Here is a 14,342-nt window from a genome sequence, read left to right as displayed (position 1 = left end):
TTTGTATGTGTATGTATGTTTCCCCTCTGCTCCCCACATTGTGGCTCATTGTGCTTGTCATGTTTGGATGTTGTGTGTTGCCGTTTATTGTAAGTACTTGTACCATTTCTTATAGTCGTTTTTGCTGCTTTAGTCAGCCCTTTGCTTTTGTGTGTTTTGTGCTCTGTGTTTGTTTATTTCTTATAAATTAAAGACTCAACACCGACTACACCTGCCTGCACCTGGTTCCTTGCTCTTGCAACACTGCACTACACCACCTCTTGTGACATGAAGCCATTTATTATCACATAGTTGTTTGGCTCCTTTTTAAATCATAATGATTACAGAAAGCACCCAAATGGTCCTGATCAAAAGTTTACATACCCTTGAATGTTTGGCCTTGTAACAGACACACAAGGTGACCCAGACATGTTAAAATTGCAATTAAAGGTGAATTTCCTACACCTGTGGCTTTTTAAATTGCAATTAGTGTCTGTGTATAAACAGTGGAGAAGGAGAACTGACCTTACTCCCCCGGCACAATAATATAGCAGTGCAGAACCTTGGGGCTGAGATAGGGGGTACAGTGACGCTGTGGCCCTATCTAGGAGAGGGCCTGGACAGGGCCCAGTAGGCAGGAAGTCAATCCACTCACATTGCCAAGCATCAACCAAAGGGACACCAACTAACCACAACCAACCTGAAATGAGGGAAGAGTATGGCCAGCCGAGTTCAACCCAATTGCACAATGGGCACAATGGAGAGACAACAACAATCCAGTGACTCTACCCCTCAATGGCATTGGAGGCATCATATTGGCCTAGAGACTTTGGGACACTTGCTGGCCGCACTTACAACAATTACAATACAATTACGCATGACTAACTTAAGTTTATTCAAAATTGGGCCTGTGATTGACACCTAATGAAACTTACCACCGAATGAGATTTAAGGTTATGCAGAGTTTATCATTATTATTTGAATGATCAGGCAAAAACAATAGCATATTATTGTTGGTATTTAAAATATATTGTAAATGTCATCACTCATGTGGGTCGTGGTTAACAAATCACTCAACCTCATTTGGGCAAAAAATAGGAAATGTTGAACAACTGAACAATTAAACTCTTCCCCCTTTTAGATTATTTGTTTCTCTGTTTGATTCCTAAAGGACACAACCATGATGTTGTTTGTCCCGCAGGTGACAAGTATTGGCTGTTCAAGGAGGTGTCCGCTGAGCCTGGATACCCTCACAGTCTAGTGGAGCTGGGAAACTCTCTCCCTAAGGATGGCATTGACACAGCACTGCGCTGGGAGCCCGTGGGCAAGACCTACTTCTTCAAAGGGGATCAATACTGGCGCTACAACGAGGAGAAACGTACGGCCGACCCAGGCTACCCCAAACCCATCACCGTGTGGAAGGGCATCCCAGAGGCACCACAAGGAGCCTTTGTCAGCAGGGAGGGATGTGAGTATAGTTCACAACCAACTGGCAACTGCCTAAAATCATTTATGTCCATCACATCCAGTGTAGACTTAGCCAGCCACTTACAATAGAGAAAGTAACCAGCTAGTACCCGTAGACCAATAAATGCAATGGTTATTTAATTAGTGAGCTAGCTGTCACTTATTGGGCCTTGAAAGATGTTATTGAGTTTCATATTCAGGTTGTGCATGTATGAAGGCTTTACCCAAAGGGGTCATACCTCATTCACTCCCCCTCATGGAACCAGGGTTATAAACATAATGTAAAGGTGTTTTTTGAAACATTGAATTTTGAAATAATGTGAAATTGTGCCATTTTCTCATTCTCCGATCATATAGAACTATACGCGCAGGGGAATAATCTGGTTGGCTTGCCGTTTGACCAAATCTTGGTTTTAGCTGCCCCCGAAAATAGAACATTACTTTGTTTATAAATGGCAAAGGAAATATGTAAACTGCAAACGTTGGCCTTGCTTAGTCAAATTGTGTGGGTGAAGACTTTTTATTACATAGATCAGATCATTTAACCATTTTAGCCAAGGGTGGTATTTTTACCTTACATTGTGTAAATAGGAAAATCTATTTTCTGACTTCCAAGGGTCTATAATATTACTATTGTGACACCAACTTAACAAAGTAATTTGCAACCTCAGGTTTATGTGCATTACAAATAAATAAAAAAGGTCTACCAATGCATACATTAAATTATGATAATCTACTGCATTGTATGACCTCTGAGCACAAGCCTAAAACAAAGGCATTTTACTGTTGCCCTTTAGTCATACAAAGTAGATGAAAAAATAAATGAAACATTCAAAGAAAAAAAAGAAAACACTACCACATTGTTACTTCATTCTCACGCCCAGGAACACAGTTACCCTGGATATAGACGATGTAGAAAACCTGATTTTACAAAAATGTAGTGCAAAATATTGCCAATATGCCGGATCCAATAGAATTTATGCACAGACACAGAGTTAATACTATAGGCCTACTTTATATAGGCCATTGCTTTATATAGGCCATGGCTTGTATGCCATGGATTACATTTTCATTTAATTGTCAGGGACGGATACAATGATGTTTTGATTGTGGCCTATCGATCCCTCACAAATAACTACCTCATCACTAGGCTATTACTTACTCATCCAACTTTTAGCTCAAAACAAACTCTGAACCATTTAATAATAAAAGACAAAGTCACAACATTTTGTTTATTAATTAGTTTTTTTACATCAGAGTGGGAGAACTGGAAGAGTCCCAAAAACACCCTCTCTGGCAGAACTTGTGGACAGGGCAGCTTGTGGATGCTCTTAATCATCTTGGCTCTATGATTAATTGATGAGAATAATCATAATTTTAGATGAGACCATTTATTAGAACTAGAGGAGGGTCTAGTGACTCTCTTTTGCTTCCGTGATAGCAAAACCATTTCATGAATAATAATACAAATTTGTTGTCAGTGACATAATTTTTGCCAATTGCCTATTCCAACCCCAAAAAACATGAAGGGTAAGTACAAATCAAAGCAGAAATGAGCTTTTAATCCATGGGGGTGGTAGAGCCAGTATACAGTCCCAATATATTGGCCATTACTGTTTAATTACACCATGCAGGATGGTGAAACACTCCTTGTGAGCATTCAACAAAGAACATTTTCCCAAGATTCTGGGAGGAGAACTCAATCTTAAGAATAAATAATAGAAATAATACTGTGTACTGTGTATATATAACTCTGGAATACAATATGAGACCACTGCACCTTTTTCTTCCCTTTCCAAAAAAGTTGAAAAGGAAGGTTTTGAGTGAGGAACTTTTTTGGAAAGGAAAGAAAAAGGTACAATGGTCTATAAAATTTTTTCGGCTCTGTAGATATGCGCAATCATAATAATTAAATAGACAAATAATACTGTGTACTGTATATACAGCTCTGGAAAGAATTATGAGACCACTTCTATTTTTTCTTAAATCAGCACCTCCACATGTATGGCAGCCATTCCATTCCAGTGTCTGTTAAATTCAAGCACAGGCACACCTCATTTTACTTAATGAGGTACTGATTAGGTGATTACCTGAACCAAATCTAATTTAACGAGGAAAAGTATAAAAACTACTGCTGTGGTCATCACTATTCTCTTGCAATAGGACCAGCTGGATGGCAAAAACAGTGTAAGTAGTACCTCAAAGGTAATTTGAATTTAAAAAAAATAACTATTCAGCATGACAAAGAGTTGAAAGCTTTGAGTGAAGAAAAGAAGGGTTCAGTTCTGGCTTTACTGGCAGAGAGATACAGTGAGCTTCAGGTTGCTTCCATCCTAAAAATGTCAATGACAGCGTTTCATAAGAACAGCGGTCAAGCAACAGACATTGGGGACAGCAAAGCTACAGACTGGCGGAGGGCGAAAACGAATGTCCACTGACCGAGATTACATCAACTCATTAGAATGTCACTCAACAACCATAGGATGGCATCAAGTGACCTACAAAATAAATGACAAACAGCAGCTGGGGTGAAGTGCACGGTGAGGCGGTTCGAAATATGCTCCTAGGGGCAGTGCTGAAGTAATGCAAAGCTAGAAAAAATCCCTTCATCAATGAGAAGCAAAGAAGAGCAAAAGACCATAAGGATTGGACCGTAGAGGATTGGAGTAAGGTCATCTTCTCTGATGAGTCAAATGTTTAGCTTTGCCCAACACCTGGTTGTCTAATGGAGACCTGGAAAGGCCTACAAGCCACAGTGTCTTGCACCCACTGTGAAATTTGGAGGAGAATCGGTGATGATCTGGGGAAGCATTTTTCAGCAAGGCTGGAATCAGGCAGATTTGTCTTTTTGAAGGACGCATGAATCAAGCCAAGTACAAGGTTATCCTGGAAGAACACTTGCTTCCTTCTGCTCTGACAATGTTCCCCAACTCTGAGAATTGTTTTTTCCAGCAGGACAATGCTCCTTGCCAGGTCAATCAAGGTGTGAATGGAGGACCATCAGATCAAACCCTGTAATAGCCAGCCCAATCTCCAGACCTGAATCCCATTGAAAACCTCTGGAATATGATCAAGAGGAATATGACGCATGAAAGCTGTGATTTCTGAACTCTTCCTATGTTAAAACATTAGTATTTTGTTGTTGAATAATGAATATGAATTAGTTTTCTTTGCATTATTTGAGGTCTGAAAACAATGTATTGTTTTTGGCTATTTTGACCAGTTGTTATTTTCTACAAATAAATACTCTAAATCACAATATTTTTATTTGGAATTTGGGAGTAATGTTGTCAGTAGTTTGTAGAATAAAACAAAAATGTTCATTTTACTCATAACTATGAATACTAAAATGAGAGAAAATGATAATTTTGCAGTGGTCTCTTAATTTCTTCCAGAGCTGTATATACAGTTTGCATACCCTGGCAGAAATTGTGAAATTTTGGCATTGATTTAGAAAATGTGACTGATCATGCAAAATAACTGTAGACAGACACATAACGTGACACACACAGGTGAAAATGGCAATGGCATTTCCCACACCTGTGGCTTTTTAAATTGCAATTAGTGTATAAATATTCAATGAGTTTGTTAGCTGTCACATGGATACACTGAGCAGGCTAGATTCTGAGCCATGGGGAGCAGAAAAGAACTGTCAAAAGACCTGTGTAACAAGGTAATGGAACTTTTTGAAGATGGAAAAATCACTTATTAAGCAGTTGAAATTTCAGGGATCTCTTGATACTGAGCCAAGGTCAGGTAGACCAAGAAAGATTTCACCCAAAACTGCCAGAAGAATTGTTCGGGATACAAAGAAAAACCCACAGGTAACCTCAGGAGAAATACAGGCTGCTCTGGAGCACAATAGGACGATACTGGAAAAAAAATTAGCTGCATGGTAGAGTTGCCAGAAAAAAGACTTTACTGTGCCAATGCCACAAAAAAGCCTGGTTGCAATATGCCCGACAACACATTGACACGCCTCACAGCTTCTGGCACACTGTAATTTGGAGTGACGTGACCAAAATAGAGCTCTATGGTCACAACCATAAACACTATGTTTGGAGTGGGGTCAAGAAGGCAGTTAGTGAACAGAATACCATCCTCTGTGTAAAGTATGGTGGTGGCTCACTGATGTTTTGGGGGTGTATGAGCTCTAAAGGCACAAAAGCTGCACATGGGATGCTCTTGGACTTTCCAGCACGACAATGACCCTAAACACAAGGCCAAGTTGACCCTCCAGTGGTTACAGCAGAAAAAGGTGAAGTTTCTGGAGTGGCCATCACAGTCTCCTGACCTTAATATCATCGCGCCACTTTGGGGAGATCTCAAACGTGCAGTTCATGCAAGACGACCAAAGACTTTGAATGATCTTGAAGCATACCACCTGCAAGAATTCAAGACAACTATTACAAAAGACTGCATGCTGTCATTGATGCTATAGGGGGCAATACACAGTATTAAGAACTTAGGTTATGCAGACTTTTGATTTTTTTTTCTTTATTTATGATTGTGCCATTCTGTTATGACCTACAGTTGAATATGAATCCCATAAGAAATAAAATGTGTTTTGCTTGCTCATTCATGTTTTCTTTACAAATGATACATACACTCACCTAAAGGATTATTAGGAACACCTGTTCAATTTCTCATGAGTGCAATTATCTAATCAACCAATCACATGGCAGTTGCTTCAATGCATTTAGGGGTGTGGTCCTGGTCAAGACAATCTCCTGAACTCCAAACTGAATATCAGAATGGGAAAGAAAGGTGATTTAAGCAATTTTGAGCATGGCATGGTTGTTGGTGCCAGACGGGCCGGTCTGAATATTTCACAATCTGCTCAGTTACTGGGATTTTCACACACAACCATTTCTAGGGTTTACAAAGAATGGTGTGAAAAGGGAAAAACATCCAGTATGCGTCAGTCCTGTGGGCAAAAATGCCTTGTTGATGCTAGAGGTCAGAGGAGAATGGGCCAACTGATTCAACCTGATAGAAGAGCAATTTTGACTGAAATAACCACTTGTTACAACCGAGGTATGCAGCAAAGCATTTGTGAAGCCACAACACGCACAACCTTGAGGCGGATGGGCTACAACAGCAGAAGACCCCACCGGGTAACACTCATCTCCACTACAAATAGGAAAAAGAGGCTACAATTTGCACAAGCTCACCAAAGTTGGACAGTTGAAGACTGGAAGAATGTTGCCTGGTCTGATGAGTCTCGATTTCTGTTGAGACATTCAGATGGTAGAGTCAGAATTTGGTGTTAACAGAATGAGACCATGGATCCATCATGCCTTGTTACCACTGTGCAGGCTGGTGGTGGTGGTGTGATGGTGTGGGGGATGGTTTCTTGGCACACTTTAGGCCCCTTAGTGCCAATTGGGCATTGTTTAAATGCCACGGCCTACCTGAGCATTGTTTCTGACCATGTCCATCCCTTTATGACCACCATGTACCCATCCTCTGATGGCTACTTCCAGCAGGATAATGCACCATTTCACAAAGCTTGAATCATTTCAAATTGGTTTCTTGAACATGACAAATTTGTTCACTGTACTGAAATGGCCCCCACAGTCACCAGATCTCAACCCAATAGAGCATCTTTGGGATGTGGTGGAACGGGAGCTTTGTGCCCTGGATGTGCATCCCACAAATCTCCATCAACTGCAAGATGCTATCCTATCAATAAGGGCCAACATTTCTAAAGAATGCTTTCAGCACCTTGTTGAATCAATGCCACGTAGAATTAAGGCAGTTCTGAAGGCGAAAGGGGGTCAAACACAGTATTAGTATGGTGTTCCTAATAATCCTTTAGGTGAGTGTATATTACCAATTCTCCAAGGCTATGCACAATCATAATAATTAAATATAGAAGTAATACTGTGTACTGTATGTTTATATGCACAATCAATCCCATTGTGGAGAAGATCCCTAAAAAATTATGTATGTTAAAAAACAGGGCTAAAACAGGGCTGGAAACCTTCAACCTATTAAACCTATTATTGTGAAAGATCCAGCACAAAGGTCCTAGTCATGAGTATATACAGTACTTCTCGTGTGTGACAACAGAGTTAAGATTGCTGAAGTTCAGCAAGTATTCTTGAACTGTTTTAGAAGCTTGTGTTTCAAATGTTCTTCTGCCGACCAACATTAATCTATAAGTGAGAGCCATTCGAATCATTCTGTTGTTGGCTATGTGTTTTTCTAGTATGGTGGCAAAAATTACAGTGTCAATCAACTATCACTGCTCATTGACTGTGTCAGTCAGGGTCACAGAGGGTTAATCCATGTGGGGGACTCGTTTGTGCTGATTAAGCCAAAAACAAAATGCTGCAATGGCCAGGGACCTCCTGGAAGATTACCTCTAGTAGCCACTATTATCACTTCTTAGAGTCATGTCACAACCTCCTGAACCACATTTCACAGAGGATTGGAGAACATGAAAGGTGGAAATCAGAGGGGTTGGCATGGCCCATTTGACTTGTCCATCCAATGTTCTATTACTCTATGATTTATGAGAATCTATAGGTACAATTTTATGCAGCAGCAGAAACAGGCATTTCATCAATCACTAGCCTCCAGTGTTGCTATCTTCCCCCTCACTGTGTACCAAGGTTGCATGTTTTTGCCACACACTCCCAATCAGTTTGCCTTTTTCACAAGTACTGGGTAATAGAGAGAACAACACCTCCAAAACAAACACTACTCATTCTGGGTAAAACAGAGTGTATCATCTTCAGTACTTCAGCCACGACAAACGGTCCATCTTTGTGTTTGGGAGCACTGGCTTCATACTTAAAGCCAGCTGTCAGAAATTTGGGGGTTATTTTTGAATGCAATATGAAATTTGACAAGCAAATTAGCAATGTTGTTAGAATTAGCTTTTTCCAGCTCCGTCTCCTAGCTAAAGTTAAGCCATTCCTTAACAAGCAAGATCTGGAAAAGGTGATCCATGCTTTTATTACTTCAAGGTTGGATTACTGTAATGCTCTCTATGTTGGTTTGAATCAAACCTCCATCTCACGCCTTCAACTTGTGCAAAATGCTGCTGCTCGGTTTTTAACAAACACATCTAGATGTGCACACATCACTCCCGTTCTTTACACCCTACATTGGCTCCCTGTGCGTTTTAGAATAGATTTTAAGATTTTATTGTTTGTTTTTAAGGCCCTAAATGGCCTGGCCCCAGAGTACTTATCTGAGATTTTAACCTTGCGTGAGCACAGCCGGTCTTTGCGGTCTTCTAACCCAAGGTCAAGATACAAACGATGGGGTGATCAGGCTTTTGCGGTTGCTGCCCCGAGACTCTGGAATAAGTTACCCCCTGATATTCGCACAACTACAGATGTAGCTCTTTTCAGGTTTAAACTCAAAACCTACCTGTTTAGAATGGCTTTTAATACGCAGTAGTGGTGTGACAATTTCCTCTTCCTGTTTCTATGTAACCTTTAATGATTTTACTGTTTTCTACGTTTAAATTCTTCTTATTGCAATATATGTTTTATTGTTGGTTCCTGATGTGAAGCACTTTGGATACCTGCTGGTTGTTGTAAAGCGCTATACAAATACATTTTGATTGATTGATTGATTGGGTCAGGCCATTTAGAAATGGTGTGGGACTGAATATTCCATTGTAGAGCTCTGACAGCATGCTGTCATGATATGACAAATGGTAGTCAGGGACAGTATTACATTTGAATCAGAGATGTTGCATACAGGCAAATGTTTTAATAGCCTGATTAACCATTAACACATCTGCGGCCAAGCGCCTTTCTACTCACAGTGGAATATATGGAAAATGTATAGAGAATCGGAATCAAATTAAGAATCAATTGGCAAATGTTTTAAGAGTTTGATGTTTTGCAAACCCATCCATGTTAAATATAAATGTATTAATTGGTACTTTTCTTTTCCTTATTTAGTTTATACCTATTTCTACAAAGGCAAAGACTACTGGAAATTTGACAACCAGAAGCTGACAGTGGAGCTGGGCTACCCTAAATCAATTGTCAAGGACTGGATGGGCTGCCACCAGTCAGACCTGGAGAAGAACAAGGACAGGCAGCTTCCCCATGATGATGTGGACATCATGGTGACCATCAACGATGTGCCCAGCACCGTCAATGCCATCGCCGTGGTCATCCCCTGCATCCTGTCGCTGTGCATCCTGGTCCTAGTCTACACCATCTTCCAGTTCAAAAATAAAGGGGTACAACAGAACGTCACCTACTACAAACATCCTGTCCAGGAATGGGTATGACAGGTTTAGGTTGTGTGCCTCTGCTTCAGATACAATATGGCATTGAGAGGGCTACAAAACTCTCAGAGCACCATGTGACCAGTGCCTGTTTTGCACAAATCCTTAGCGAAAATAGAAGGAGTGGGATTAAGTTCACTCCTTTCTGTCCCCTGGCAAAGACACTTAGATGAACATCACAAATGTAGAGATGACGTTAAGGATGCTTTGAGGCTGAGAACAGAATTGGATTGCACCTCTTTCCATCTGTTGTCCATTCTGGCTGTTTCAGTGGGGATTGTCACACATACGTTTACCTCGATCAGACTCCCACACACTCTTTCTCAGGGAGAGAGAGAGGGTGCGCTTACCCCTCACTTAGCCAGGTACCAGCAATCTTCCAATATCCACTTGTACATGAACTTCAAGTATTACCAAGATATTTAAAGACAAAAAACTTTTTTAAACTTGAAAAAAATGTAGGTAGAAAGGCCATAGAAAAGATTACCAAGGATTTCTGTGGATCATGAAAATAATTCAGTTATGGAGTGTTAAGTTATGAAGAGAATACACCTTTTCATCACAAATGACAAAACTAATGTCTTCATACCTGAACCTATAGCAGCAGACCTGCCAACACAGGTGGACTGAGACTACATGTAAAGCCCAGCGATACCCCACCACCTAGGTCCTTTATTGGGACTTAGGGGCAAGGTAGTTAGCATTTAAAAACATTGGTCACACTTATTTCTCTGTTATTTTTCTTGGAACTAAAGTTAGTTTTTTGGTTTGACATGACCCATTCAACTGAAAGGCGTAAAGGATTTCCCTTTCGACATGCTCAACATCGAGACTAACATCCACTTGGCACAATAAACTGCTGTTGGGGCAGCTGTAATTTTACTCTGCTCATTGCATTCCAACTTTCTCTTTCTCTGTATATCAATAGTAACATCCTACATTTCAATGAAAGCCTATGATATACTTTATTGTTTTGTTTTTAACCTCACCCTTAGTATTAAAAACATACTTTATAGCCAACAATGTTAAAAACAAAGATCCTGGGAAATTATTTCTGCACACTGGTGCATTGGCACTCTGGGGTGATGGGTTAATGTCCTTTTTCTTGATGTCTGCAGGCTATGTCAGGTTTTCCTGGGTACAGCTGTTTCTTATCCTAAAAAAAGAAGTGGCCAAGAGTCAAAGAAAAGTTATTTAATGACTTTCATTTGATAATCATCACAGTATTTTTTATTCTCTGTTAATTTACTACACAATGTTCTCATCTTACGATATAATGTAAATGTGGTAGCCAAATACTGAAACTAGATATAGTATTTGATACTGTATTTTCTGAATTAACTTTGACCCCAAAGGGGTTTGGTACCAACCAGAGCTCACACATCAACATGTTGTCTTTTAACCACATGCATTGACATGTTTTTTGAAGTTCATTTTTAAATGTGTTTTATTTGTATCAGATTGTTGTTGAAATTACTTGTTGCAAGAGTTACTTATCAATTGCAGTAGCCTATTGAGCTTGAAGAGAAGTGAATGTCCATCTCTGGTTTTACAGTATGCAGTATGTTGAGTTACCTTCTAAAACTATGTTGAGTTGAGTTATCTTCTAAAACTCATAGGCGAGCAGATAAAGATTTGTATTTCACGTGAGTAATTCAAATGTAAGAGATGGAACTTTTCGGCTTTGATTTAGGGTTCAGATTGAAAACCAGAATATGTTAATTCACAAAGAAATCTATACTATTTAAAGTACCACAGGAGAGTTTTCTTTTTTCAGCTGAAAGATGCCAATAGCTTATCGATGATGCATAGTGATTAAACAATAAATCATTGTTTTAGATAAAAATGGTTGTATATCACAGCCTGATGTGGGAAACCACTTTAGACTGCATTTCCTATTCGTGCTGGGTTTATTTGAATGTTACTACCTGCTTGGTTTTGAAACAGTTTTTTGCCGCGGAACTACAAGGCATTGTCATGAGTATATTGGTATAAGGGTGCTTTTTTAGGGTTTTTGAACTTTTTACAAGCAAATGATCATCCATTGGATAAATTGTGAGGTTTTACATATTTTTTAGTAAGTATTAAAGAAATATACAGCATATGACAACTTTATAAATGGTAAAATTCCTGGATATTATTGCATTTTAGAACCATTTCCCCCACTTCCCCAAGATGAATAGATTACACCAATAAGGGAAAATTGGCAAGTTTTGCAATGGCGTGGTGCCTGGGGCACACAGGATTTAACTTTTACCTTTCTTATGGTCACCAAATGTTTCAATAAATGCACTTGGATCTAAACCATTCATTAGACCATTCATATTACCAGAGCAAAATCTTAATATTTCTAAGGGGGATTTGTTTCTCCAATTTATGTAATGCATTATAGCATTATAGCCTGTCTTAACTGAAATTTTGTTCACAAAACTTGAATTAGCTATTTCATTTTACCATGTTAACTAGTAACACACAACATTTGTTGTAAATATTCTTCCCTCCCTGTGGATATTACTAAATCAGTGTCTAATTTGTGAACTTGTATTAACAATTAGCCTGCATCAGTCTTCAGAGGGGGATCCTTAAACAAGAATGTCTGCTATAATGTTTTAGAATTACTTCAAAATAAATATGCATTGCCATCTGGTGAATGCCCTTCATAGCTATCTTAAAGGAACCGTATGTAGGATTGTGGCCAAAACTGGTACTGCAATCACTTTAAAAATACTGTAGAGCGGTGTATCCCCTCCCCCTCCCCACTGACTCAAGGTTGCCAGACAAGCTGCAGGATTGGGCAGAAACGTAGGCTGCTTCTACGAGCTTCCAATGGCAAGTGACGACGAGTCGTAAACAGTAAGTTTTTTTTCTGTTAATTATGTTTATGCTTAATAAACAGAAAGAGATATTTTGCGAAGTAATTATGTATTTCAAAAATGTACTATTTGTCATTAGTCAAATATAATCTTAAAGATGTATGCTCGTATGTGACAGTACATTGTTAGAACAGTAGCTGTTAGTCTAACTTGTAACGTTAGGTATCTGTCATTAACGTAAGTACAAGCACGAGCCTATGTCACTATGTGTAACTGATATCAAAGATACAGCTATTCATTTAGCTGACGCTATAAGTGAAAGCGGCCAGCTGTATTTTTTTACTTACCCTGCAGCACACGTCCATAACGCTAAAATCATGTAATGTGATATGAAACATTACATGACATTCTACTATTTTTGGCTGTAGAACTTGCATGTAAAACAAGTAGGCTACTAAACTTTCCAAGTGGGCCAACTTTCTTTAACGTCATAGGCTACACTGTGCTTTTCATTAGTGTTATGGACATTAGAAAAAGTTATTTTACCTTGGAATTGCGCCTAGTGCTTCCAAACCAACACCAACATAGTGCATAGCCCAAAAGGTAGAGAATGTTTATTTTGAGTTAGGCTTCTGTCTCAATTACGTTTCAAATTGCCATAATGGGCGTGCTAATGTTGTTTTCCTCGGTGTCTCAGCATTAGGACAGAGAAACGGGCTCTGATAATGCATTGCTAATGTTAGCATACGTCCATATCAGCTAACGTAACATTACTTTGCACGAACATGCATAACTTTGTTCGACTGTCATGAATATATGAAATGTCCATTGACATCAAGTACAAGTTAGTCAAACATAGATGAATCTTACCTGTCCAGGAGAAAATTTGCAACGTTGGCGTCTGTCTTCAAATTCTTCTCCGTTTTCAGCCGTCTCCATCTTTCAAAGGCATCTCCTATACAAATTCTTGTTTTATTTCGGACTTTGTCACGACGTATTTCGGAATTATAACGAGGTCTTTTAGATTTCGTAACGTTAGACATTATTTATCCGACTAGAGTTAGGGTAGGTTAGAGCAGAGCTGGCAACCTGGATCCTGTAACACTACTGACTTCGTGATAGGTAGATAGGTAGAGGGTGGCGCATCAGGCCAAAACACAACATGACAACATCAACATCAGTTGAGGGCTGCAACTCTCCCTTTTAAATGACAATATCACTGTTGTCAGTGATATAAGTATTTGAAATGAACATGATTTCTTAATGTCTAGTGACACATCTGGGCCATTTTATGATTAATTGAAATATATTTCTTACATACGGTTCCTTTAAATTGTGACATTATCATGACTTGATGAAGCTAATTCTTAGCTACAAAATTAAGTATTTAGAAGTAAACTTCACACATCAGTGTTTTAGGGTATTGATGAAGACCACATATAAAATACTACAATAGTATTCATTAAGATGTACTACACATGGTGGAATCACACATCCTTTTTTTACTAAATATAAATATTTTAGTATACTGTAGGACAGTGGCTCCCAACCTTTTTCAGTTACTGTACCCCCAAAAAGAATTTGCACTGCTTTGAGTACCCCTGAAGTACCCCCTCATGTTCATTTCACTAGTAAGTCTATGGTGTCATGAGTGTTTTCAAGTACCCCCTGTGGAAAGGCCAAGTACCCCCAGGGGTCCTAGTACCCCTGGTTGGGAACCACTGCTGTAGGATACTATACTCCACACTGTGTAGAAAAACGTTCCTTCAGAGTGCCACAATTCATACTTGGTAAAACAGCCCTTGAGTGAACAGCTCTCG

The 14,342-nt window shown here is 39.3% G+C and overlaps 1 protein-coding gene across 2 annotated transcripts in view; it reads left to right on the top strand.

Annotated features, from left to right (window-relative positions):
• The window catches only part of mmp24 (matrix metallopeptidase 24), a 160,815-nt gene extending 148,366 nt beyond the window's left edge, over positions 1-12,449 (top strand). For both annotated transcript variants that reach the window (XM_013132481.4, XM_029114249.2), the window contains 2 exons: positions 1,181-1,447; positions 9,375-12,449. In XM_013132481.4, the coding sequence (XP_012987935.2) occupies positions 1,181-1,447; positions 9,375-9,712 (605 nt within the window). In that variant the 3' untranslated portion in view covers positions 9,713-12,449. The remainder of the gene's footprint in view (positions 1-1,180; positions 1,448-9,374) is intronic.
• The last annotated feature ends 1,893 nt before the right edge of the window (positions 12,450-14,342 follow it).

The sequence above is a fragment of the Esox lucius genome, chromosome 17 (assembly GCF_011004845.1).
Source record: "Esox lucius isolate fEsoLuc1 chromosome 17, fEsoLuc1.pri, whole genome shotgun sequence".
Taxonomy (NCBI): domain Eukaryota; kingdom Metazoa; phylum Chordata; class Actinopteri; order Esociformes; family Esocidae; genus Esox; species Esox lucius.
Note: the sequence above shows the minus strand (reverse complement) of the source record. Positions and strands in the feature narration are given on the sequence as shown.